Source organism: Manacus vitellinus, unplaced genomic scaffold (genome assembly GCF_001715985.3).
Source record: "Manacus vitellinus isolate BGI_N305 unplaced genomic scaffold, ASM171598v3 scaffold_21_pilon, whole genome shotgun sequence".
Taxonomy (NCBI): domain Eukaryota; kingdom Metazoa; phylum Chordata; class Aves; order Passeriformes; family Pipridae; genus Manacus; species Manacus vitellinus.
Window position 1 is genome coordinate 4,269,553 of NW_021939546.1, and position 24,049 is coordinate 4,293,601.

General features: G+C 49.5%; 2 protein-coding genes across 3 annotated transcripts; one reads left to right on the forward strand and one right to left on the reverse strand.

Annotated features, from left to right (window-relative positions):
- Positions 1 to 1,829: 1,829 nt before the first annotated feature.
- On the forward strand, positions 1,830 to 20,936 carry GNG12 (G protein subunit gamma 12). 2 transcript variants are annotated; one of them, XM_018072402.2, is made up of 4 exons: positions 1,830 to 1,878; positions 9,998 to 10,055; positions 18,250 to 18,366; positions 18,920 to 20,936. In XM_018072402.2, exons 3-4 carry the CDS (start codon positions 18,271 to 18,273, stop codon positions 19,043 to 19,045), a joined length of 222 nt encoding a protein of 73 aa, XP_017927891.1. In that variant the 5' UTR covers positions 1,830 to 1,878; positions 9,998 to 10,055; positions 18,250 to 18,270; the 3' UTR covers positions 19,046 to 20,936. The 2 variants fall into 2 exon arrangements, with proteins under 2 accessions (XP_017927891.1, XP_008920182.2); XM_008921934.3 differs by lacking the exon at positions 9,998 to 10,055 and having other exon boundaries at positions 1,836 to 1,878.
- Positions 20,937 to 22,238: 1,302 nt separating this feature from the next.
- Positions 22,239 to 24,031, reverse strand: GADD45A (growth arrest and DNA damage inducible alpha). Its single transcript, XM_029959674.1, has 4 exons — positions 23,902 to 24,031; positions 23,780 to 23,828; positions 23,551 to 23,715; positions 22,239 to 22,950 (listed from the first exon to the last, which is right to left on the reverse strand). Exons 1-4 carry the CDS (start codon positions 24,000 to 24,002, stop codon positions 22,837 to 22,839), a joined length of 429 nt encoding a protein of 142 aa, XP_029815534.1. The 5' UTR covers positions 24,003 to 24,031; the 3' UTR covers positions 22,239 to 22,836.
- Positions 24,032 to 24,049: the final 18 nt, after the last annotated feature.

The window sequence follows — 24,049 nt, forward strand, 5'->3', positions numbered from 1 at the left end:
AGGTTGGATGGGGCTTGGAGCAACCTGGGATAGCGGAAGGTGTCCCTGTCCATAGCAGGAGGTTGGAATGAGATGAGCTTTAAGGTCCCTCCCAATCCAAACCATTCCAAGACTCTATGATTTTATGTCTGTTGGAGCCCAACTCCTATTTGGCTCCAGTGAGAGTTAAGCACTTGGGACCTCCAAGAGCAGCTGCAGGCAGAAGTAGCCTCATTGCTGCTGTGAGTAAATACAGAGAAAAGTGTGTGTGTGTGTGTGTGCGTGTACCAAGTTGGGAAAAGTCTCCTACCAGAAGTTATTGGATCCATTATTAATGACTGAAATTTAAACTGTTTAATGTATTTATTATTATTATATGCTATTATCCCACCCGTGATGAGACCCCTGTCTATGCTCCAGTGCACACTCCAGTTCACCCAATGTGTCCTCCCAGTGTGTCCAGTGCACACTCTGTGGCAAACTGGCTGGGACAGGAAGGGAGCCCCAACAAACTCTTGGGAATCCCCCAACAAACTCCTGGGAATCCCTCAACAAGCTCCTGGGAATCCTTGACAAGCTCCTGCCTGGGTCACGGCTGCTCGCCCAGGAGGGCTGCACTGTGAGGCCACAGGTAGTTAATTAACTCAGCTTAATTAAGCTCACGATTAGAAGTGAATGATGGGAAGCTGCTGCTTCAGCCCACGAGAGGGCAATGCTTCCCACCCAGTTGGTGGCCACGCTTGGGAAAAGTGGCTTTCTCTGTTTTTAATTAGGAATTGCAAAAGGAATTCCTTCTCTTTGGACAGTTTTCCTGAAGGTTTGGGTTGGTTGTTTTCTCACTGGGGCATAATGCCTGACAACGTCCTCCTGTGCATCCCTATGTTACCAGCTGGAACGCGGGAGATACGCAATAAAGAGGAGACGAACAGGCTGGTAATCCCATCTTCTCTCCCATACAACCTGCCTGCCAAGCCAGGCTGGTGGCCGGGAGGACCTGGCTGTGCCAGGCACAGCAACAACACAGCTGTGGTGATGTTGGACAAAGGATGGCCATGGAAAAAAGTGAGGAAGGGTTTTCCTGGTACTCTCAGAGCTGCTGCAGGACAGGGGTGCTCTGTCAGGGCACACTTGGGCTGGAGTGATGGGTACAACAGCTTCCCCAATTTAGTTTATTTTGGAAGGGACCTTAAAGTTCATCCAGTTCCACCCCCTGCCATGGGCAGGGACACCTTCCACTAGACCAGGTTGCTCCAAGCCCCGTCCAACCTGGCCTTGGCCAGTTCCAGGGATGGGGCAGCCACAGCTTCTCTGGGCAACCTGTGCCAGTGTTTTTCCACCCTCATTTTCCAACTCTTCTCCCTCCTGCAGCTCCCAGGAAGCTGTATTTAAATTTTAATCCACGCCCTCCCCTCCCTCTGGAGACAAATGTATTCCCAAGTGACTCCAGGATCAAAGCCCCACAAGCCGAGGCACGCCAGGCCCGTCTGGGCAGCAGACAAGCCCTTGCAGATGCCAGCCCTGCTCCTACCTCCTAAAATTCCCAGGATAGGGGGAACAGCGATGCTCCAACCGCTCCACCACCAGGGATTCTCCACCATCGCTCCAGTCCCTCGCGCACACACTTTCCCTACCTCAACCCCTTCCCAAACACCACTGGCACGCCTGAATCCACCTTGGAACAAGATAAACCGGTTTGGAATTCCGCCTCGATTAGGGATACACGAGGCGCTCTCGCCCCCCAGGTGGCCACGCCCACCGTTCTCCCGGCCCCGCCCCATTGGGGCGGGCCAGGGCGGGGGAGTGGGCGGGTCCGTGGGTGGTGTGGGCGGGGCCGCGCCGCGATGTGCGGGGCTTCGCGCCCGCTGCGTTCGCCCGTGGAGACACCGGGAGCGGCGGTGGGTGAGTACCGGGATACCGGGACAGAGGGGGTTCCCGCCGGGAATACCGAGCTCTGCCGCCGTGGACGGGCTGCGCGGAGCCGGCGGAGCAGCGGGAAGCGGCGGCCCGACCCCTTTTTTGCTCCTGGGCCTGGTGGGGCAGGCTGGGCCCGAGCGGTGCCTGAGTGTTTTTAAGGTTTTTTTGTTTGGTTGATTTTTATGTTTCCCCCCCCTTTTCCCTCTGTCCAGAGGGGAATTCCCGGTGGGAGGCAGCGCGCAGTTGTGCTGTAGTTCAACAAGTTACTTGCGGTTCCGGAATGGGTCGAAATATGCTTAATTATGTAAAAACGAATCTGCTTAATTATGTAAAAATAGTACTAAAATAGGCGTTTTTCTCGAGGACGGCGTCGCACGGCCTTTCTGCCTCCTTCCCGCCTCCTTCCCTCCATCCAGCCCTTCCCCATGGCACTGATGGATACCCAGGGCTGGCAGCTCCAACTGTACCAGAGCAGCCACAGCTTTCAGATAAATCCTTTAAATTTTACCAATTTTAGTATTCCCAGCCGTCAGGTGATGAGTTTTCCTTGGAATCACAGAGCTCTGCTTGACGGAGGAAGTTTCCCACCTGTGGGGAGTTGTGGGATGAGTGTGGGAAGGAGGTTAATTAGTGGGAAGCGTCATTAGTCGAGGAGGTTTCGTGTTGATACTGAGATTACACACCCAGTTGCAGTAACAAGTTTACTGAGAATCAGGGAATTGCAGAATCTCCTCAGCTGGAAGGGACCCACACAGATCATTGAGTCCAGCTCCTGGAACTTTAGTAACTTTTAAATTGCAATACTTTGTTCCAAGCTTAAATTCTTTACTTTTTGGGGGGGAGGAAAGGGTTTTTTGAGTGGATATTGTGATTTTAGCCTGGTGCTTTTGGGAAGGCGGAGCCAGCAGGAATGGCTGAAGCTGCGTCAAGGGGGAATATCGGGAAAAGGTTCTTCCCACACAGGGTGGTTGGGCACTGAACAGGCTCCCCAGGGCAGTGGTCAGAGCACCAAGGCTGCCAGAGCTCAAGGAGCATTTGGACAATGCTCTCAGGGAGAGGATGGGATCGTTGGGGTGTCCTGGACAGGCCAGGGGTTGGACTGGATAGTCCTTGTGGGTCCCTTCCAACTCAATATATTCCATGATTTGATTAGTGTGGCACCTCAAATGGAATTCACAGCGATTTGCCAGGGGTTTATCTGGTGTTTTTATTAGCTTAGAGGTCACAGCATCAGGGACATGTTACTTGTTTGTGTTTATCTGGGCTGTAAATTGGGTTAGAAATACATTTCTGTGAGTAAAGGATGAGTAGTGGACAGTGGGAGGATTTGATGTTTGATGGTACTCCAGTGCCACTAAATGAGATTGAGGGATTAGTATGAAGTTAATGACTTCTCAATCCCGTATTTCATCCCGGCATGGGATGGATTGCCAGATATCTTTAATCGAGGACTAAAGCAACAATAAACTCCAGAGAGAGCAATGGATGAGGTCTGGTGCTGGGGGTGAGCTTTTTTCCTAATCACTCAGCCAATGGATGATTTTTCCTTTAAAAACAAACCTCTCCTGTCATCCTGGAGGAGTTTCTTGGGCTTCCAGACAGCAGAGCCACTTCCAGCATCTCTCATCTCTTGGTGGTGTTAAATCCAAATATTGAGTTGTGCTGTAGGTTTCAGATACTTCTCTTATTTCAAATATAATGTCTCTTTGGCTACATAGTAACTTTTTAAATGAGTACTAAAAGTTCTTGATTTCCTAGGCTCTGTTCCTCAAAAGACTTGGAATATTTGAGCCAGATTCACAACAAGTTCTCTGTAGCAAGGCCTGGGATGAATTATGGAATCCCAGAATGGTTTGGGTTGGGAGGGACCTTAAAGCTCATCCAGTCCCACCCCCTGCCATGAGCAGGGACACTTTCCACTGAACCAGGTTGCTCTAATCCCTGTCCAACCTGGCCTTGGACACTTCCAGGCATCCACATCCACAGCTTCTCTGGGCAACCTGTGCCAGGGCCTCACCACCCTCCCAGGGAAGGATTTCCTCCCAGTATCCCATCCGACTCTACCCTCTGGCAGTGGGAAGCCATTCCCACTTATCCTGGCACTATCTGCCCCTTTAAGAAGTCCTTGTCACTCCTTTCTATATGGCTCTGCTTTCCCTGCAAATGTTGCTGGAATGTTGAGTGGAAGATACTGAACACAACGGCTCTGCATGGTGGGAATGTCCTTCCTCCCCAGACACAGCTTCCCAAATCCCAATTCATAACCCTCTGATAGAATCTGTTGCAAAAGCAAGTCCAAATTGCTCCAGAAATCCATGGTACAGCCCTATAAATCCTCCCCTCAGCCCTTTCCCTTTGTCCCCTTTGCCAGAGCAGAGATCATTGCAGAGAACAGAGGGAATACTTCCCAAGGGGTGTATAGTTAGCATGGGAAACACCACCACAGCCCTAGCAGAGGCTTAGAGGGGTATTCCAGGGAGGATTGTGTTGCTGCAACTTCATCTATGCTTACACAAACCATGGGAGTGGGTGAAGGCTGCAGGTCTCGTGTCCTCGCGCAGAAATACCCTTGTGCAGAGGTAGGAATTGTAGTGACACTTGCATTAGCTGGGATGAAATGGGAAGCAAGTCCCCCCAGATCCTTAGGGTTGTTGTGGACTTGCCGTTTCTTGGGAAATGGAAGCTGCAGATGTTTGGTGACCCTCGGGATTTGCTCCACATTAATCACTGCTGGAATCAGGCAGCTCTTAGCTGAATTTTGCAATATTACACAACTGGGTCTTGGTTTTCTAAACCTCAGTGTTCATCACATGGTCAGTGCTGGGTGCTCCTCGGGATTGACATCAATTCTTACTCCCAGGAATAACCTGGGGGGAAACTTGGAAGGGAAGGAGAAGAGAAAATACTGGTGAGAGAAGCAAAAAGTTTTCACTCCGTGTTTTACAAGGGTTGATGAAAAGTAGCAGAGAGAGCAGAGGCAGTGACAGAAGTCCTGTGGTGACTGGGTTATGGTAGAATTCTCCATGGTGTTTTATGGAGGTAGGTAGAAGCAGGAAGGTGAAGGGAGCAGTCAGGGTACCCAGGGGAGGTGGGGGCATGGTGAGGGTACATCCATTCCCTGGCACCTGTTGCTTGGAGAAGCTGTGGCTGCCCCATCCCTGGAAGTGTCCAAGGCCAGATTGGTCAGGGCTTGGAGCAACTTGGGATAGTGGAGATGTCCCTGCCCATGGCATGGGACGGGACTGGATGGGCTTTAAGGTCCCTTCCAACCCAACCCAAACCAGTCTGAAATTCTGTGAAAACAGACCTGGGCTGCAGTGTACCCCAAATACAAGCTCCTTGGTTCCTGAGGCCCCAGCCAGCATGGGTGGATCAGAACTTTAAGATGTTCATGGACACCAGCAGCTGTGTATTTTTAGTTGTGTTCCTTTGAATATTTGGTAAAACAGGCAATGTGTTTATATTCAGCTTCCTGTGTCCGTATCAGTGTCTTGGCATGTGATAGAGTTACAGAGGGAGGAGGGAAAAGGAAAAAAGTGTGTTATGAGGATTATTTGTATTCCAGCCGCTGTCAACGGCAGGATGTGGCTGCTGGGATCATCTTGTTTAAACATTCAGCTCAACTCAAGCAGGAACCAGACTTGCTCCCCCTTTGTTTACAGCATTTTTTCCCCCATCCCTTCTCCTGTGTCTTTCCAAACCTTCTGTACAGGGACAGGTCACTTTTTGGTACTGTCTGGTTTGGGACATACACATAATCTGAACTTTTGTCCACTCCGACACATGCCATGAGCTCCGAGCCCTTGCTCACTGTGTGGGTACTGATCCTCCAACACCAGCTCTCCAAAGTGTTTGGAGGTGGAAAAGCCCATGTTTGTTCTGCTGGGAAGGGAGCAGCCTGCTTCCCCGGCTTGTTTCCCCAGTCCAGGCTGCTCTGGCAGCCCACAATTCAATCCTATTGATGCTCTGTGGAATCACCCCTTTGTTATCCCTAACCATTCCTTGAGCAGGGGCAGTGGGAGCACATGGGGGAGATTTTGCCTGATTTTCCTCTCTAAATCAGGCAAAGCTCCCTCAGAGCACAAAACCAGGAAGTTTTCTGGTGGTTTAAGCTGAGGAGAGCAAAATCCTCCCTCCTAGTTTCCGTCATTGTGATAAGGGGATGCCCTAGGACCCAGCACTGCCCTCGCTGCCTGAACCAGAGGTGATGTGGGATGTTCTCAGGAGGGTGTCATAGGAAGGGAAAAATATGGGCTGAGAACCAGGAAAAACTGCTGTGCCTACAGAAGCTGCAGGTCTGGCTTGTGGAGCAGGAACTGCCACAGGAAGGATCGGGAAGCTCTGCAAGGAGGACTTGATGGTGACAGGGGGTGGCCCTAAGAGGAGAGGCCTCGTTCAACAGAAACAGCTGAACATTCTGATTGTTTATACATTGAAGTTTTAATTTGAAGTTGATTGCAATGTCTCCAGCAGGCCTTTCTTGGACTGTCAGTCCCTCATTGGATATGTTTAGATGTCTGTCCTCTGTTGTTGTTGTTTGCTCAGTGACTGAGATATTTGATGTATCTGTGAGTATCTTCCCAGTTCATAGACGAAAAAGAGGTTCTTTTCTGTGTCATTAATCATATTGATGATTAGCCAGAGTATTTCCAGAAGAAGATTTCCTTTCTATTTGTTAAAATCAAGCAGACACCAAAGGCATTTATGCTAATTTTTGTGCTGCCATACTGCAGTGAAGTGCAAGAAATTCAGTTCCAGGGCAGGTTTGGATGAGATATCAGAGATAAATTTCTTCCCTGGGAGGGTGAGGCCCTGGCACAGGTTGCCCAGAGAAACTGTGGCTGCCCTGTCCCTGGAAGTGTCCAAGGCTGGGTGGGACAGGGCTTGGAGCAATGTGGGATAGTGGAAAGTGTCCTTACCCATGGCAGGGGTATTGAATGAGATGAATTTTGAGCTTCCTCCTAATCCAGTCTGGGATTCTGTGGTTGCTGTAAGTTTGAGCAGATCCCAAAATACATTTTCATCTCTGTTTGTAGCTTCAAGTCAGACTTTTTGGTCTAAGCTTGGAGCTGGGATAAGCAGAAAGTGTCACTGATGATTTTGGAAGATGGACCATCTTTTTCCTGGCTGACTGTGGTTTATGTTACTGTAAACAACATAAGGTTTATGTTGCAGTAAACAACAAGGCATCCATCCTGCACAGCAGGTATACTCCAGCTGGAGCTGCCTGCCAGGGCCCACAGAGCAGGAGGACTCAGGTTGATGCTGCCGGCCTTGGCTGGAGGGACTGGGAACTGTCCAGCCATGGAATTTTCTCATCTCTCTCCCACATGTCCTTCCCTGATTTATTCCTTCCCGAGCGTGGCCTGACCTCTGAATGCAGGATTTTGGAGGGGTGCATTACGCCAGCCTCAAACTATGCCAGCAATGTCGAGTTTGTGGGTTTTTATGGCTAGTTTGATTGGAGCTTTGATTAGGAAGGAATATGAAGTCTCCCGGGCTCTGAGGAGGGAAGTGACCCCGGGAGCCAGAGTTAGTTTTCAGATGCATTTAAAGCTGGAGTTGGACTGGATCCCTGAAGGTCTCTCCCAGCCCAAACCATTCCCTGTGATCTGTGATTGTTTTGATTGTGTTTTGATCTCCCTCAGGATGCACAAGTCAGTATTGAATTTTTTTCTTATTTTTCCTTAACAATTTTCAGGGTGAGTGAGCAGAATGAGAACTTGCACAGATAAGCAAAGCAGCAGTTTTTCCATTAAACTTTGATTTTATGCAGCAGTCATACGTCTGTGAAGGAGTTTACGTGTGACATTTATTTTTGTTTCCTTGCTGGATGTGAACTGGACAAGCCTGGCACAGGGACAAGGACTGGCTGTGGCAAGACAGTCTCTCTTTTAACACAATTTATTTTCCTCCTCCATACAGTGATTTTAACAGCACCTATTAAAACTGTGATCCCGTTTCCAGCACAGGAAGTGGCATGTGATTATAAAGGGGACACTGTCTGTGCTGCCTGCCACCTCCCTGCCTTGCTAAGGACCATCCCTTGGGAACTTTTGGTGGTTTTTTTTCCTCCTCATTTCCTGGGAATGAGGGAGCTGTGTTGCTGTGGCTTCTCTGAGCCCGTCGTAGCTCGTGGTGTGACTTGGGCAGGTGTGGAGTGGTGCCAGGGCTTGGTGCCAGAGCTCCACCAGTCCTTGGCAACTGATGGTTGCTTTCCCTCCAAAGAGTGTCCGTAGCAATCCTGGATCCTGCCATGCCCTGCTTAATGAGGTATCCGTGCCCTGGCTCCTCTGCCAGCTCAGTAAATGCCCGGAGCCTCCAATCTGAGCTCCGCAGTGCAGGGACAGTGGGTGTATCTCCAGGGGCACAGAGGTGTGTGAATGTGCAGTAGGAATTCCAGGAAAGGGGAACAGAGAAATTGCCAGCCCATTTTGGATTATCAGTCACTGGATTTAGAACCTGCTGTGTATACTTGCACACCTGTGTGGGGATTGCAGTGAATGGGCTTCCAGCAGCAGCACAGCCAGGAGAGGATAATAAGGAAAGATAATTTTACTTGTAAATACAGTCCCTGCTCCAGGTCCCACAGAATTCCCATCACCTTATGGTTTTTATCACCTTCACAAGCTGGGAGCTGAGAATGTTCATCTGGAGAAGAGAAGGCTCCAGGAAGAACTTAGAGCCCCTTCCAGTGCCTAAAGGGGCTCCAAGAGAGCTGGAGAGGAACTTTGGACAAGGGCCTGCAGGGACAGGCCAAGGGGGAATGGCTTCCTACTGCCAGAGGTCAAGGTTAGATGGGATATTGGGAAGGAATTGTTGGCTGTGAGAGTGGTGAGGCCCTGGCACAGGATGCCCAGGGAAGCTGTGGCTGCCCCTGGATCCCTGGAAGTGTCCAAGGCCAGTCTGGATGGGTTTGGAGCAACCTGGTCTAGTGGAAGGTGTCCCTGCCCATGTCAGGGGGTGGAACTGGATGGGCTTTAAAGTCCCCTTCCAACCCAAACTATTCCATAATTCTCTTTCACCTGTAGCATCAAGGCAGCCAACTTGATCTGTGTTTGTGTTGTAGGTGGATGGTTTAAATAAATAACCCTTTAGATCTCTCAGATCTCTTCAGTTGCTGGTTTCTGTTTTTGGCAATGCCAAGTTGTGCTTGTCAGGTGCCCAATTCCGCTGTCATTCATGGCCAACACTCCTAAAAAATTGCTGCCTTCATTGAGTTGTCGTTGAATTGTTATAGTTCAAAATTATAATTTTTTACAATAAAAACTTAGGAAGGTTGTTAAATATGGTGTGCTCTGGATTTGCCAGTCTTGCAACAGTGAACAGGATCTGGTAGCAGAACTTGTATGTTTTTGGACTGTTATAATTCCAGGTTTTTTTCTGGGTGTGTAAAGGCCTCTATAGGGAACATGGACTGTCAGATTTGTTTCTCCAGGGAATTAAGCCCAGCTGCTGGAATATCTCAGTGGAGGTTTACAGGTCAGAGAAGTCTCCAGGGGCAAAGTAATCCTGGAATGATTTGGGCTGCAGGGGGCCTCAAAACTCATCCTGTTCCACTCCGTGCCGTGGGCCGGGACACTTTGCATTAGACCAGGTTGCTCCAAGCCCCATCCAACCTGGCCCTGAACTTTTCCAGGGATGGAGGCAGCCACAGGTTCTACGTGTTCTCAACACTGGCTACAGTGGTGCTTAACTAAACCTGCTCTGACTTTTACTTTGAGTAGTTAAACTCGTTTTAAAGGCAGTGGCTTTTCCAGTAGCTGCCTCTAGACTCACCTGCCCCAGGTCTGGGTGGGACCTGTCCCTCAGAGCGTGGGCTCCAGGAGGAGCCATGCCGGCAGCACCCCAATCTGTGTAAACTTGTTCCCTTCATTCCCATCTGGGAGGGGGCCAGAGGGAATTGGGCGCCCGTGGCCGTGTCTTTGAGAAAGGAAGTAGGGAAACTGGCAATAAGAAAGGTCTGAGGTAGATTTTCCAGCCAGGCCAATCTCAAAATACTGTAGTTTTTGTGACTAGAATTAAACCACAAGTACCAAACCCCCTTAGCTTTGGCTTTCTTGCACTATGAAGTCCTTATAATTTTTATTTTACTCTGTTTCAGGATCATTACACCGATAAAATCAAAGCAAGCCGGACAGGTAGCAAGTCTGCCTATGTAGGTGAGTTTCCAGTCCACTCTTGTTCCTTCCTTTCATGCAAAATATAAAGCAGCACAACAAGTCCCAGACTCCAGCAATTTAATTTTCTTCTGGAGCAAAACAAATAAAAAATACTTGGCAACTTTGTGGAGGAGAGCTACAAGGGCAACACCAGCTTGGTATTGGCAGTACTGGTTGCTCACACTATTCACCTTGGGTTTTTAACTGACTTGAATTTATGGGGTAAAAACACCTGCTTCTCCCATGGAAATTAGGCTTTTTCTTGTTTATTCCCCCAGTAAGGAAGAGGCAACATGCAAGTCTTCATCATTTCTGCCTCTGCTGTGTTACATGCATTTTGTTTGACCGTATCATCATAAAAATTCTTCCTATATTCACCCCATCCTGAAAAATAGGTGCTTTGATAAATTCTTGTAGCCAAGAAGCTGGTGAAATCCTTTGCACCCTGCCAGTTCTCTGAGCTGAGCCCCACAGAGTTCTTCCCAGAGCATCTCCCGCCTGCGTCCTCGGCTTTATCTCTTGCAGACGAAGGAATTTGCTGAAGGTCACAGAACCTGAGGCCAAACTGCATCCCGTGACTTTCAGTCTGGAGCTTTAATCGCAGACCACTCCTGCTTTACATGCTGTAAGAGGAGCTGATTTTGATACAGCTAAAAGTGTCTTTGCAAATGTCTCTTAGTAGTTTGTGTGTCTTTTCTGGTGGGATTTAGCTGGGGAGTGCCCTGTGGGGAAAAACAAGGACCTTCTGTGGATAAACTGCCCTGCGGTTCGTTGTCTTTTCCAATGGCTTCAGGCTGATGTCTTTAAAATAATATTGCTCAGATGTTTTTCAAAGGAACCTTGATCTAGAAGTCACTTTTCATGGCTTTCATGTGTACCAAAGATACAAGAAGTTAAGTCAGAAAAAAATGCAGAGGAAAATAAAAGCAGGTTTTTCCACTACTCATCTCCCAACATGTACATTGGGTTTGACAGAATCACATAATGAAGGCTGACTTTGAAAATCAAACAGAGCTGTAGCCCAGGTTTGATCAGCAGGATGGTACTGCAGTAACTTGTGGGATGGAGGTTATGAAGGAACACAACCTTAATTAAACACCTAGAACACCAAATCCAGTTGATCGTCTTGGGAGTTGTCTGTTTCCTTACATTTCACAGTATTTTATGGTTTTTAATCTGTTTCAAAAGGACTAATTAAGACACTGGCAGCATTGTTTATAACTGAAAAAAAGATCTCCACTGTAAAATCTCTCAGTATTCCCAAGTGTAAATTCTCTGAAAAAGGAAACATCAGAAGGGGGTGTTCTGTGTTCTAAGGGGCTTTTATTCTCCGTTTGCACTGATGGGCTGCTAACCTCTGTGTAAACCAGGTGTATCTGTGTCCAGACTTCCCATTGCTAACCCAGCCCTGACTCCTGCACCTCTTCTGAGAGGAGCATGGAAGCAGAGTTTGTCCTTGCTGTAGCTTTTCTACTGTAAAAATGGGTTTGAAATCTGGGGCCCCTGATCCCTTTGGCTGTGGTGCTGTGCACGGTGTGCATCCCAAAGCACTCACATCTTTCCCCAAGTCCTGCAGCTGCCACATATTTTAGGTTCCCTGTGCCATAGTGTGGACTCTCCAGTACGTGAAGCAGTTAGTTTTGTCTGGGGAGGATCGTGTTTTCTTTTACCTAACCCATACTCTTTCTACTGTGTATAAAATATTTGTGCTGTGATTTTAACTCTTGCTTGATACCTATTTAAAAATCCAGTCCCTCTCACCTGCCAGGAACCAGGGAGCTACTCCTCACAGTTCGGTTTGTGGTAGGTGTGGAGTAGGAGCAGAAAGCTTCTCCTAGCCACAGATGATCCATCCCTGTGATGGGAGCAGCTCCTGCAGGCACCAGAGCCACGGCCTTGGCTGGGGCTGTGCTGAGGGAGGACAAGGGAGCAGGGGACTGCTACCCCTGGAGCCAGTGGGGAAGTTATGGGTGATCCGTGCTGCTGCTTTTCCTGGGAGGTTTGCTCTGTGGGTGCTGTGTTCAGTCTGCAAAGTGCTCAAGTGGCTCCAGGTCCTCCTGGGAAACTCTGGTGTATCCCACCACCTTGTCCATCCATCGTGTGGGGTATAAGGATCATGGAATCACAGAATGGTTTGGGTTGGAAGGGACCTTAAAGCCCATCTGATTCCACCCTCTGCCATGGGCAGGGACACCTTCCGCTATCCCAGCTTGCTCCAAGCCCCATCCAACCTGGCCTTGGGCACTTCCAGGCATGGAGTATCCTAAAAAGAGAAATAACCCAAAAGCATCTCTAATTCCTCTTTCATTTTACCACTCAGTTCTATTTTCCTGCAGAGGGCAGGATTCTGGTGTTTTCCAGCTGCCCAGGTTTATTTTCCATTCTCCTTGGTAGTGTGGCAAATGATTCCAGCACCCGTGTTTCCACTGGGTGTCAGCATGGCCCCATGCAGGGGCCGGGCCAGCAGAGCCCTGCCAGCCCTGGGCTTTCCCTTTGGCTGCACCCACCACTGGAAAAACGAGGTTGGCTGCATTTCCAGAGCAGGGTTTTCGAGGATGGGCTCACCCTGCGCAGGCGCCGAGGCTGAGTGAGCCGGGAAGGGGCTGTTTTGCTGGAAGTGCTCTTTCCTCCTCGGAGCAGAGCAACCGGTTGGAGCAGGAGGAGTGTGGAACGTGCCTGGCTCGTTCCTGTGCTCTCTAATTAGGGTTACAGCTGGGACAGTGGGTCCCTGGTTCTGGCAGAGCAGCGTGAAGAGCTTTTGTAGTATTTATGGTGTTTACATGGGAGGTGTGGGTGTGATAAGGAGCGTTCTCAGAGAGTGGCTGGGGGGACACGCGTGCAGGGTCGGTGGGTGACAGGTCAGGGCTGCTCACCCTGCTCCCTCCGTGCCAACCCTTCCACTTCTTTTCCACACTTATTGCACATCTGGACTTCCCAAGTCCTTTGCAAAACCCTTGGGCCTGCTGCCTGTCCTGCCAGGCCAAGGTACCTCCTTCAGCTCCTGACTCTGTCCATGTTGGGTGGGAAGCAGCACCCCCTGAGGGTTTGGGTTTCAGGTGGGTAGAGGCATCCCTAGATACTTCTCCCTCTCACCTACTGCTACCATCAGGGACCCTGTGCCTCTCCCACCCTCCCTGTGGGTCACCTTGTGCCAGGTGCCACTGTGTTCCGGGGTGTGCAGGATCTGGGAGGGGACATGTCAGCACTTGCTGGGATGCCAAATGCTCTGCGGCACATGTTGGCAGAAGGCAGTACCAGGCACACTGAGATTCCTCTGACACATTCTTCCATTGGGGACCTAAATATTTAAAAATCAAGGCCAGAAAGTATCACAAATACAGATTATTTTGATGCTTGTGTGCAGCTCTTTCATCCGTTGCTGTACCTGGTTGTGCTCTGATGTGCCCTCAGAATGGATTGGTTTATTTCTGCACCTGCCTTTAATGTCAACATTGGCCTCTTGGCTTGGACTGGGAGAGTTTTTGGGTTCTGCAAGTTGTAACAAACCTGCTCCCGAGCACCCTGTAGTAAAACCAACCTCCACCATTCAAGTCCCAACCGGCCTCCAGCCCTCCTGCTCCCACACAAGCTCCTGGGAAAGTGGCACGTGCAGGAACCCACTAAAACCTTACCTCACGTCCTGCCCCTGCACATGGGAGAGGTGCTAGAGAGGGGCTCTGGTGTCAGCCCCTCCTTATGCCACCCCTCCAGGGGCCATTGTGGCTCTTCTTCTCTGCTCTCCATGAGGACTGGCCTTGTCTGGTGCCTCTTCATGCTGTTTGCAGCCCCTCTTCCTCCTTCCAACCACCTTCCTGCCCAACAAATCTCTGCATTTTCAGAAGCAAAATTGACTTCAAAGCTTCTGGCTTTTTATTCCTGAGAGCTGTGGGGAGTGTGAGCCAATAAGAAGAAGCAGCTGGACTTGGGGTTCCATGGTATTTTATTCCCAGATTGTTTGCAGGGTCCCAGCTGAAGGCAGAGTGGGGAAGGGATGCAAGGGAGGATGGTGTGGGGAGTAAAATGGTTTTCAGGCAGGGCTGTGAGGCGTCAAGCAGAGCCTGTACTAGTGGTGGTGATACACAAATCAGATGCAGCTTAAAATCCTTCCAGCAAAGACCAGTGAGGTTGCAGGACTGGGAACAGTTTCACTTGTAAGCCAGCAGAGTTCTTTGTGGAATCGCTGAAACCATAAACACAATGTCCTGAGATACCATGTGATGGTGGGTTTGGAGCAGAAATGCCAACTGGCACCTCTGAGCAGCTCCTTAGGAAGTGTTTGCTTCCCTGTGTTGGGAATAGAGCAGCAGCCATGCCTGGCATGAGCTTCCCCCCAGCTCAGGGCAGGGAATGAGCTGGAGCAGCAGTTCTGGACTTGTCCGACTGCTTTTTTCCTTCTTTTTTTTCCCCTGTTCCTGTGTTTTTAGGAAAAGCAGAACAATTTCCATGGTGGTACTTGCTTCTGGTTTATCCAGCAGGGCAGAGCTGCTGGGAGATTCTCGACCGTGCTTTATCAGTGGTGATTTAATTACCTGTCACTCTGCAGGTGCTGTGTAAATCCTGGATCTAAAAGAGTTAAAAAGATAGATTGAGGTTTAATAATCCCATTGGAGGCGAAGTTCAAAGCCCAGACGAGGTGGATCTGGAGACCTGCTGCATGGTCATCTCATTACCTAAAGCCTGTGGAAAGAAACAGGACAAGGCTGGGAAAACAGGAGTTTTCTAGGGAAGAGGGGCAGCTCCACCCATTTGCAGGTATTTCAAGGAAGGAAAAAGTGCAGGTGTGTGGCCTGCAGGAATTACACTGGAGGATTCATGTGTTTTTCCCTTTCACTGGCAAAGTGCAGTTGGTGAGCATCCACCTCATCTAAACAAACACTGGTCTCAGTTTTCCATGGATAAATTAGGAAGAAATTCTTCCCTGTGGGACTGGTGAGGCCCTGGCACAGGTTGCCCAGAGAAGCTGTGGCTGCCCCATCCCTGGAGGTGTCTAAGGCTGGGTTGGGTGGGGCTTGGAGCAATGTAGGATAGTGGAAAGTGTCCTTGGCAAGGGGTGATGGCCAGAGAAGCTGTTGGGTGGACTGATTCTTTTGTCTCATTTTAGTTTGTGAGTCAGAGACAAGTGAGAATTGCAGCCATGCCCACAGCTGCTCTGGGGTTTAGGAATCTCTGTCACCACCAACCTTGGATCCAGCAAACCTTCGTTCAGCTTTGTCACCATAAAATCATGGAATGGTTTGGGTTGGAAGGGACCTTAAAGCCCATCCAGTTCCACCTCTGCCATGGGCAGGGACACCTTCCACTATCCCAGGTTGCTCCAAGCCCTGTCCAACCTGGCCTTGAGCACCAGCTGTGTTTTGTCTTAGGTGGTGAGTGGAAAAACTTATTGGAAATTTATTTTGGTCCATTTAGCACAGAATGAATAGTCATGACTGTGAGTGCTGGAACAAGAGAAATCCTAATGGGAAAGTGTTGGAATGAGTCAGGCTCTTGGGATATCTTGCTTTTGGCTCAGCCTGCTGAGCATGAGGATTTGCTTCCTAGAAATCGGAGCGGTGCCCTCTCCGACCGCACGGTCATTTCTTTAGAGAGTGACTTCATTCTCTTGGGAGACTTCCCTACATCAGAAAACCTTGCCCACAGCTCCAAGGGCACAAACACCCAAGTTCTGCAGAGCTGTGGACACCACCAATTTAAATCTGAGGAGTTTTCTGAAGTCCAGTGCATCCTGGGAGAAATCCAGTGGCTCCAGGAGGCCACAGCAGCTCGGATCAGTTGCCAGGAACTCAGAGGGAAAACAGTATTATTGGGTGCTGACCTAGTTGTTAGTAAATCTCTCTGTAGAAGAGATTTAGTGATCTTAGGAGGAGTATTAAGGCTTGTGTTTGTTTGAAGATGGGGAAATGCAGCAATTTAATTTTCAAATGTTATGGTTTGGGTTGCGTTTTCTCTTTTTTTTTAAAACATCTAATTTATTAACAAAGCTAACCAGCTGGGAAAATAAGCACTGGAACTTTCCTAAGGAGGTCATCCATGGAGATTGGAAAGGGATCCAGAGATTCAAACCTCTCCAGTTGAAAAAAGGGGTTTGGGGCTGGGGAAGGGAACACTGGTCTTGCTCCAGTAAAACAAGAGGAGAATGGTTTATCTTTTAATTTTGCAATAATTTTTTAAACCTTATGTCTATTTTTTTTTTTGTAAAAGTACTAAAATTACAGGAACTAGAAAATCATGAGCTATCTCCTCAGAGATGCATGCATTACTTGATAAAAATTAATTGCTTTGGGTTGGGTTTTTCACACCACAGTTTTTCAATATAGTAAGCGAAAACTGCAGGGACTAAATTAGCCCAGTGCTAAATGTCCAAGGCCAAGCTGGACAGGGCTTGGAGCAACCTGGTCTAGTGGAAGGTGTCCCTGCCCATGGCAGGGGGTGGAACTGGATGAGCTTTAAGGTCCCTCCCAACCCAAAGTAGTTGGGATCCTGTGATTCCATGAGTGCTGTGTCCTGGGCTAAGCCCGTGCCGTAGCGGGAACGCTCCAGAGGAAAAATTCTGTTGGCTTTTTGAATTTTGCATGAATTCCCTCCCACGGGTGGTGAGCAGTGAATCCTGTGTGACTCACTCCATAGGTGACCTCTCTGGAGCACAACCTGAGGGATATTTTTGGGCTGTGAGGTGTTTGTGGGGAGCTGGGGCAGCACAGGACTGACACAGACCAGGGGTCAGATTGTTACAGAGGCGGAACATCCATGGATCCACATGGATCTGCAGGAGCATGTTCTTAATATTTGCTTTAGGAACTAAGTTTTTATTGATACCAAATGTCAGGTGTGAATGTCCCTCCTACCTGAGCCTGAGCAGGTGGTGTTACCTGTCACTTAGCAATTCCTCTGCCCAAAGCTTTTCCAAGAATTTTTCCCCCAAAATGGGGACTCAGAGCAGGATAATGCTGTTCCCAGCTAGCTGGGCAGGCATGGGCACTGCCTGGAAAACACCCCTGCTCCCCAGGCTGAGGTGAGAGAAACCTGAATCCTGCAGGAACCGCTGTGGGCAGCGCTTGGAAAGGTCACACAGAGTCATGTTGGACTCAGGTCACTGTATTGCCATAAATGATTCAAGCACAACCCCATGGAGCCAATTTTCCTTGTGGACCTGTGGAAGACAAGCAGCAGGGTTTGTGCAGAGTCCTCTAGAGACTGTGACACAGGACAGTGACACGGGCAGGGCTGGTCCAAACAGGCTCTTTGGGTACTGGAGACCTGAATAACTTGGAATCACAGGCTAGTTTGGGTTGGGAGGGACCTTAAAGCTCCTCTTGTTTTACCCCTTGCTGTGGGCAGGGACACCTTCCACTACACCAGGTTGCTCCAAGCCCTGTCCAGCCTGGCCTTGGACATTTAGCACTGGGCTAATTTAGCACTAAGCTCTTGGCTGCTGTGATGCCTGTAGGGATATCCTTGGGAATGCAGTGCTGCGCAGTCCTCAGTCCCTCCATGGGCTGCAGGTGGGTGTCTGCTCCACCATGAGCATCTATGAAACAGTCAGGGATGCTGAGATCAGCCTGTGCCATGGATATTATTTCTTCACAGAAATGGCTGTCCGGCCCTGGCACAGCTGCCCAGGGCAGTGGTGGAGTCCCCATCCCTGGAGGGATTTAAAAGCTGTATGGATGTGACACATGGGGACATGGGTCAGTGGCGGCCTTGGCAGTGCTGGAGGACAGTTGAACTCAATGATCTGAGAGGGCTTTTCCAACCTAAATGATTCCATGGTTCTGTCCTGGCTCACTCCTTGCTCTTTGGTGGGCTCAGGGGCAAGTCTCCTTCCATGTGCTCAGGGAAGCACATGGATCCTGGTACACACTGGGCTCTCCTGGAAACCCATGGGGAGCTGCAAATGGGAATCAAGCTGCCAAAGCTGTGCTGGAATTTTTGCCAGACCAGCCATGGCTCTGCCCATCCTCCTCACTGCCACTGGCTCAGCCAAGGGGCAGAAACCTGCACAGAAGCTCCATGCTTTTTTTTGGAGGATGTTTTACTTCCAGAGCTGTTTCTCAACTGCCTGTTCCTGTTGGGTGTCTTAATAACAACAAAAAAAAATGCCCTTTTTGCAGTGTGTCATGGATGCCTCTGTGTAAAAGCTGTTTAAGGTGCTGTGCTACCTTCTGGAAAAATAACCCACTGTCTTTTCAAACAGAACTTCCCTGCTCCACTGAAAATGTCTGGCAAAACAGCCACCACGACCAACAACATTGCTCAGGCCCGAAGGACTGTGCAGCAGCTCAGGATAGAAGCCTCAATAGAGAGGATAAAGGTGACAGCACATCCTTCCTCACCCCTCCTTTCTTTCCTTGATTTTTTCCCCTTCCAGCTGTAGGACAACATAACAGAGTGTGTGTGTGTCTGTGCACCCACAACTCAGTGATTTTTTCCCATCTCAAAATGTGGCATCAACATTTCAGCTCAGCAAATGTAAATAAATCCAGTTCTTGTGGCCCAATATTCCATCTAACTCTGCCCTCTGGCAGCAGGAACCTTCTCCATTTTCTTCCCTGTCACTGCAGGATAGATGAGAAATTCCTCATTACAACCCACTGTATTATTTTGAACCCCCTTCTGTTTATTCCCAGTTTTCTGTGTAGAAGCCAGGTGGAACCTTTACCTGGTGTCACAAATGAATCCCAAAGAGCAGCAGGGTCCATCCTTTCCTCCTCCCTGAGGATGAAGCAAGGAGACAGAATGTGTCTATCTCCAAGTGCCTCTCCCATCCCTGATAGGGACTCTGTACCCATCACAGCTCTCAGCACCTTTGATCCTGTTCCCATGGGAAACCCTGTTCTCTGTTTACTTTTCCCTGTCTCCTGCAGGTGTCCAAAGCCTCGGCAGACCTGATGCTGTACTGTGAGGAACACGCCAAGAAGGACCCGTTGCTCATGGGCATTCCTGCTTCTGAGAACCCTTTCAAGGACAAGAAAACCTGCATTTTGTTATAGGAGAGGGGCAGCTCCTCCCCAACCCACCTAGGCAAGGCCAAGCACCAACACTCTGTAAGGTCCCAGCCGTTCCCTGGCTCGGAGCGGCTGCTCTTTTACCATGTGTCTAAGTCCTTAAGCTTTCCAAAGCATTCCTTCTGATCCTTATCTTTATTAGGAAGCTGAATTCATGTCTTTCCTGGACAAGGGAATGGGAGCAGCACTGGGGTCTCTGCACAGGGGGGTCCTGGTTGCATTTGCCAAGTCAAACAAGACCAAAGTTGCCTGAGCTTTGCTGATAAAGCAGAGGCCAAGTCGTAGAGACCTGATGAAACATCACTGGGTTTACATTTTTTTAAATGATTAATTTTTTTGGGAGGGGGGTTGTGCCTGTGCTGGCAGCACCAGTTCGTGCACAGGTATGCTTAAAGTGCATTTTCTAGCAAAAAAACTACCTTGCAAAATGATTGTAGCAGCTGCTGAGGAGCTCCAGGGAGCTGTGCCACAGCCTTCCTCCTGCTGGCCTCTCTTCCCAGTGGAGAGTTGAGAATCAGAGACCTGCAGATTGCTTTTCCTGCTTTTTAAGAGTTGAAAAAGCAGAATTTTCAGCTTGGATTCTGCTGCTCTGCATTTTCCTCTCTAATTTAAAATCTCTGTTAGTATAAAAACCATCCTGTCAAAAGAATGGAAGTCTGGAACTGCCCTGGCAGGAAAGAACACTGCCCTCACTCACAATCCCTGTCACATTCTGTGCAGGGAGTCAGAATTTGACTCTTTTTTTAAAAAAAATTCATTTTTAAAGGGGAAAAATGCCAAATTATATTCAGCTTGTGGTTCTGCATTTATAAATGGAGGGCCTTTTCATCCAGTATATATTTTATATATACACATAATAAAAAAGTCTTTCTTCGTGTGCCTGTGTATATATATATATATATATATAAACTTTGTACTTATGCAAATATTGCATATTAACAGCAAATTTGGAAGGGTTTGAAAATAATACTGACTTCAGTTGGCTGCAAATGTCCTTTTCTGCATCCTGCTGAAGTTGTGATCTGCCATAACTGTGCATTTCTGTGAGGATATTTACAGACTTTATTAACTACTTGTCATTTATGTTGCATATTTGTAATTTCTATATGAAATTATAGACTCACTATTGATATATATTAAGAACCTATATCTTTGTTTAACAAGCCTCTTTGACAAAGAGCTCCAAAATCAGCCTGACAGAGAATTGTGCTGCTTATCCTGTGCTTACGTGCAGATTATTTTTATAGAGTATTTTTCTAGAGGCAATTGAAGAAAACAATAATGTAGCTCCACACTGATTCTTTTTTATTGTGTTTGTGTCTATCATTTTATCACACACATAGGTAGAATTAATGAGCTCAGTTAATTACTCAGTTTGGGGCTGCAAGGCTGTAGCTGTTGAGAATTCCAGCTGTGCCCAGAGGTAGCCAGGCAGGTACATGGGGTGCAGGGAGGGAAAGAACCTCATACTGTTGCCTGATTATTGTCTTCCCAGCAATCTGGCGTTCCCACAGGAATCTGCAGGTTTATTTGGTTAGAGATCCCTGCTCCCAACCCAAAACCAGCTCCCCATTGTGGCTGCTGGGGGACTCTTTGTGTCTGCCTTCTTTGTGTTTGCCCTTGAATAAAGCTCACCATGAGGGCTGGGTGGTGATCCAGCTCTGGGACCCTGGATTGTGATCCAGATGTGGGGCCCTGGTGGGTGATCCAGCCGTGAGGCTCTGGATGGTGATCCAGCTGTGTGATCCAGCCAGAAATCCAGCTGTGAGACTCTGGTGATCCAGCACATCAGCTTGCATCTGACAGCATTTAATCTATAGATATTTTGTAAACTCACTATTTTTTATATATAATATACAGGGACTCGTGAAATCTGGAGCTGTTACGTTTGCGTTTCGCTTTTTGCTGTAAGTATTCCCAGGACAAAACCCAGGAATTGTAAAATTTAGGGGAAATCCAGCCTCTGTTCTTGTAGAATTTTCTAAAAAAGGAGAAATGAGGCTATCCACAGGTGCTGAGAGAAACCTGTGGGGTGCCATGGGGATGCCCCACCGTGCCGCATTGCCGTGCCACCCCACCATGGTGCATCGTCATGCTGCCCCTCTCTCCCCTTGGCCAAGCTGGCTGATTTTGGGGAAAAAAACAAGCATTTGGGTGCATGGCTGCGTGCTGGGCCATGTTCCCCCAGGTCCACCCAGAGGTCTTGGCCAGTTTGTAGTGTGGGGACAGGGGCTGGAGGGGTGACTGAGAGAAATCAGGGGTTCAGGGGGGGTTGGATTGAGTTTGAGCTTGGAGAAACAGCAAATGTGGTGATGCTGCTCCTGCAGCGTCCCAGGGCACAGGATGGCACCTGCCTGGTCCTGAGCTACGTGCCAGACATGGATAGGGATGGGTGGCCTTGAGCCAGAGTGTCCATGAGCGGGAGAACTGGTCCAGCCTCACCACCTGGCTAGGCTGGCACCGATCCTGCTGGGGCTGGGGACACTGACCCCCTGGTGCCACTGCTGTGGGGTCACACATGTGCTGTTAGGGATGTCCAATGTGGGTCAGTGGTGTCCCCATGGCCTGCCCTCCGGGCACTGCTGGCAGCGTGGGCAGGAGAGGCTGTTCTCCTGCCACATGGAGAAATCCCTGCTGTGTGCCAGCCTGGAGTTGTAATTACAGAGAAGCCTGGCACAGAGACTTCCCAACCCTGGTGGGCACGGGCTGTGCTGAGGGTGCATAGGGAAAAAATCCAGGAGCATTTGCAGAGTCTGTGGTGCAAGGAAACATCAGGTCAAGTTTTCCTCCACCGAGGAATCAGGTTTCCCCCCCCCTTCCAAGAAGACTCAGGTGCTGCAGGAGGGTTGGAGTCTCTGCAATGAAGCTGCCTCTCTTTTTCTTAGCTCCTGTTGTTGCAACATTCAAGCAAAATAAATAAATAACATTCCCAACATTTCCTGCAGCACATCGGCTGCTTTGGCATTTAATGGCTTGGGAGGAGCTGGGAATAAACCCACACGGAGCAGCACAACAGGACCTTGCCCACTGCCAGGACAAGGAAGCAGCTGCTGCTGAGCCCTTTTGCCTGTGCACTAATGGAGCAAGGAAATAAAACCCTGGGCCAAAGGTTTGATTGGAAACTTTATTTCAAAAAAGAAAACACAAAACAGAAACACCAAACCCCCCCAAAGAACACTCAAATTTCAAACAATTATATTAATGTTGCTGCTTTTGCAGCCAACTGGTAAGAGATTTGTGGTTGCAGACCAACGGCTTAAGGGCATTTCGGTTCTCAAACCTCCAAGTATAAATAATTTTCCCATCGATATCAGAAAATAACTTATTATTATAATTATTATATATCTTAGCATAAAAACATGAGAATTAACATCCCAAAAATACAATAACATTGTTGGCAAAATGCCTCGATTTTTGCTCTTTAAGGTGTTTAAAACAGGAATTTTAAGTTGCACTTAAGGATAGAAAGTGAAGGGTATTTTCGGTGAGGGACATGAGCACCCCTGGCATGTCAGGCTGGGCTCATCCTGCCACTTTTCCTTCACTTCCTCACTCATTCCCACCGCTCCGGCATCGCTCTGCTCCAGCCCCACACAACACGTCGCTCCACTGCAGCCAAACCCCCCCCCGACGTCAGTTTTAGCTTTTATTTTTTTTGTTGGGTTTTATTTTTCCTCCCCCGGAATCCTAGTGCCAGGGCAGGGAGTTACTTCCTGAGCAACTGCGAAAGTCTTGCAACACTCCAGTGCAATCGGGATCGGGATGGGCTCCAGCGGTCACCGCTCCGGGAGGTTGATCACCGGCACCCACTGATCCAGGTACCGGCTCTCCCGGCAGAAACACATCAGCTGACTCAGCGCTGGATCCTTCCACTGCGAGGCCTGGGGGTTCTGGAATGGGAATGGGGGAAGGCTTGGACACGGCAGCAAAAACAGCCCGCGCAGGGCAGTAGGGGAAAAAAAAAAGCACAGCAGAAAGTCCAGGAGTGTGAATCATCTTAAATTGCTACCGAGGCAAACAAACAAGTCAAGCCGGGAAGCATGTCAGGAGTTTTGTAGTTTTGGACTCTGGGGCAGCGGAGGGAAAGGAAAAAAAAAGATGGCAAGAAAAGGGGAAGAAATGGAAAGAAAAGGGGAAAAAGTAGGGAAGAAAAAGGGAATAAAGGGGGGAGGAGGGAGAAAGAAAAAGGGGGTAAAGAGGGAAAGAAAGGGGGAAAACAGGGAAAGAAAAAGGGGGGAATCGGGAAAGAAACGGGGAAAAAAGAAAAGGAAGAAAAAAGAGGGAAAGAAAGAACAAGCTAAAAGGAGAAAGAGGGGGAAACAAAGGAGAAAGAGGGGAAAATAAAGAGGAGGGAAGAAGGACCCCGTTTTCCCTGGGGCGTGGGAAGCACCGCGCAGCTCCCGGAGCGGGTGCGCTGAGTCCGCGGGTTCGAGCCCCGGGCACGGCGAGTTGCGGGGGTCCCACTGTCCGTCCGTGCCCCCCGTGCTCACCGTGACGAGCACGCAGTGCAGGTCCGCGGGCGGGTCGGGGCCCGCGGCGGGCAGCAGCAGCTGCGCCAGGCGCGCCGGGTTGCTGACGCGCAGGATGTTGATGTCGTTCTCGCAGCAGAAGGCCCGCAGCAGCGTGAAGTGGATCTGCAGCGCCGCGTCCCCCGCCTCCTCCTCCTCGTCCTCCTCCTCCCTCTCCTGTGAAGTGGATCTGCAGCGCCGCGTCCCCCGCCTCCTCCTCCTCGGCCGCCAGCAGGCACAGCACCACGTTATCGGGGTCCCTGAGGGGAAACCGCCGTCACCCGGAGGGGACACCGGGCAAGGGGGAACGGGGGCAAAGGGGAGGTCACTCACACGTTGAGCAGCTTGGCCGCTTCGTAGACGCCGAGGGTGAGGCTCCGCTGGCTCAGCGCCTTGCTCAGCACCTCCTCCAGCGCGTCCCCCGCCTGCTCCATCCTGCGCCGGGACAAACGCCCGTCACGGGGACCCCGCGCCGCAGCGA

What these genes read in the sequence shown, in the direction of transcription:
- GNG12 (XM_018072402.2), top strand. Translation starts at nt 18,271, where the DNA reads ATGTCTGGCAAAACAGCCACCACGACCAACAACATTGCTCAGGCCCGA. An exon ending in CCTCAATAGAGAGGATAAAG is followed by an intron (nt 18,367 to 18,919) that starts GTGACAGCACAT and finishes TGTCTCCTGCAG; the next exon opens with GTGTCCAAAGCCTCGGCAGA.
- GADD45A (XM_029959674.1), bottom strand. Translation starts at nt 24,002, where the DNA reads ATGGAGCAGGCGGGGGACGCGCTGGAGGAGGTGCTGAGCAAGGCGCTG. An exon ending in GCGGCCAAGCTGCTCAACGT is followed by an intron (nt 23,829 to 23,901) that starts GTGAGTGACCTC and finishes GTTTCCCCTCAG; the next exon opens with GGACCCCGATAACGTGGTGC. An exon ending in TGGCGGCCGAGGAGGAGGAG is followed by an intron (nt 23,716 to 23,779) that starts GCGGGGGACGCG and finishes GAGGAGGAGGAG; the next exon opens with GCGGGGGACGCGGCGCTGCA.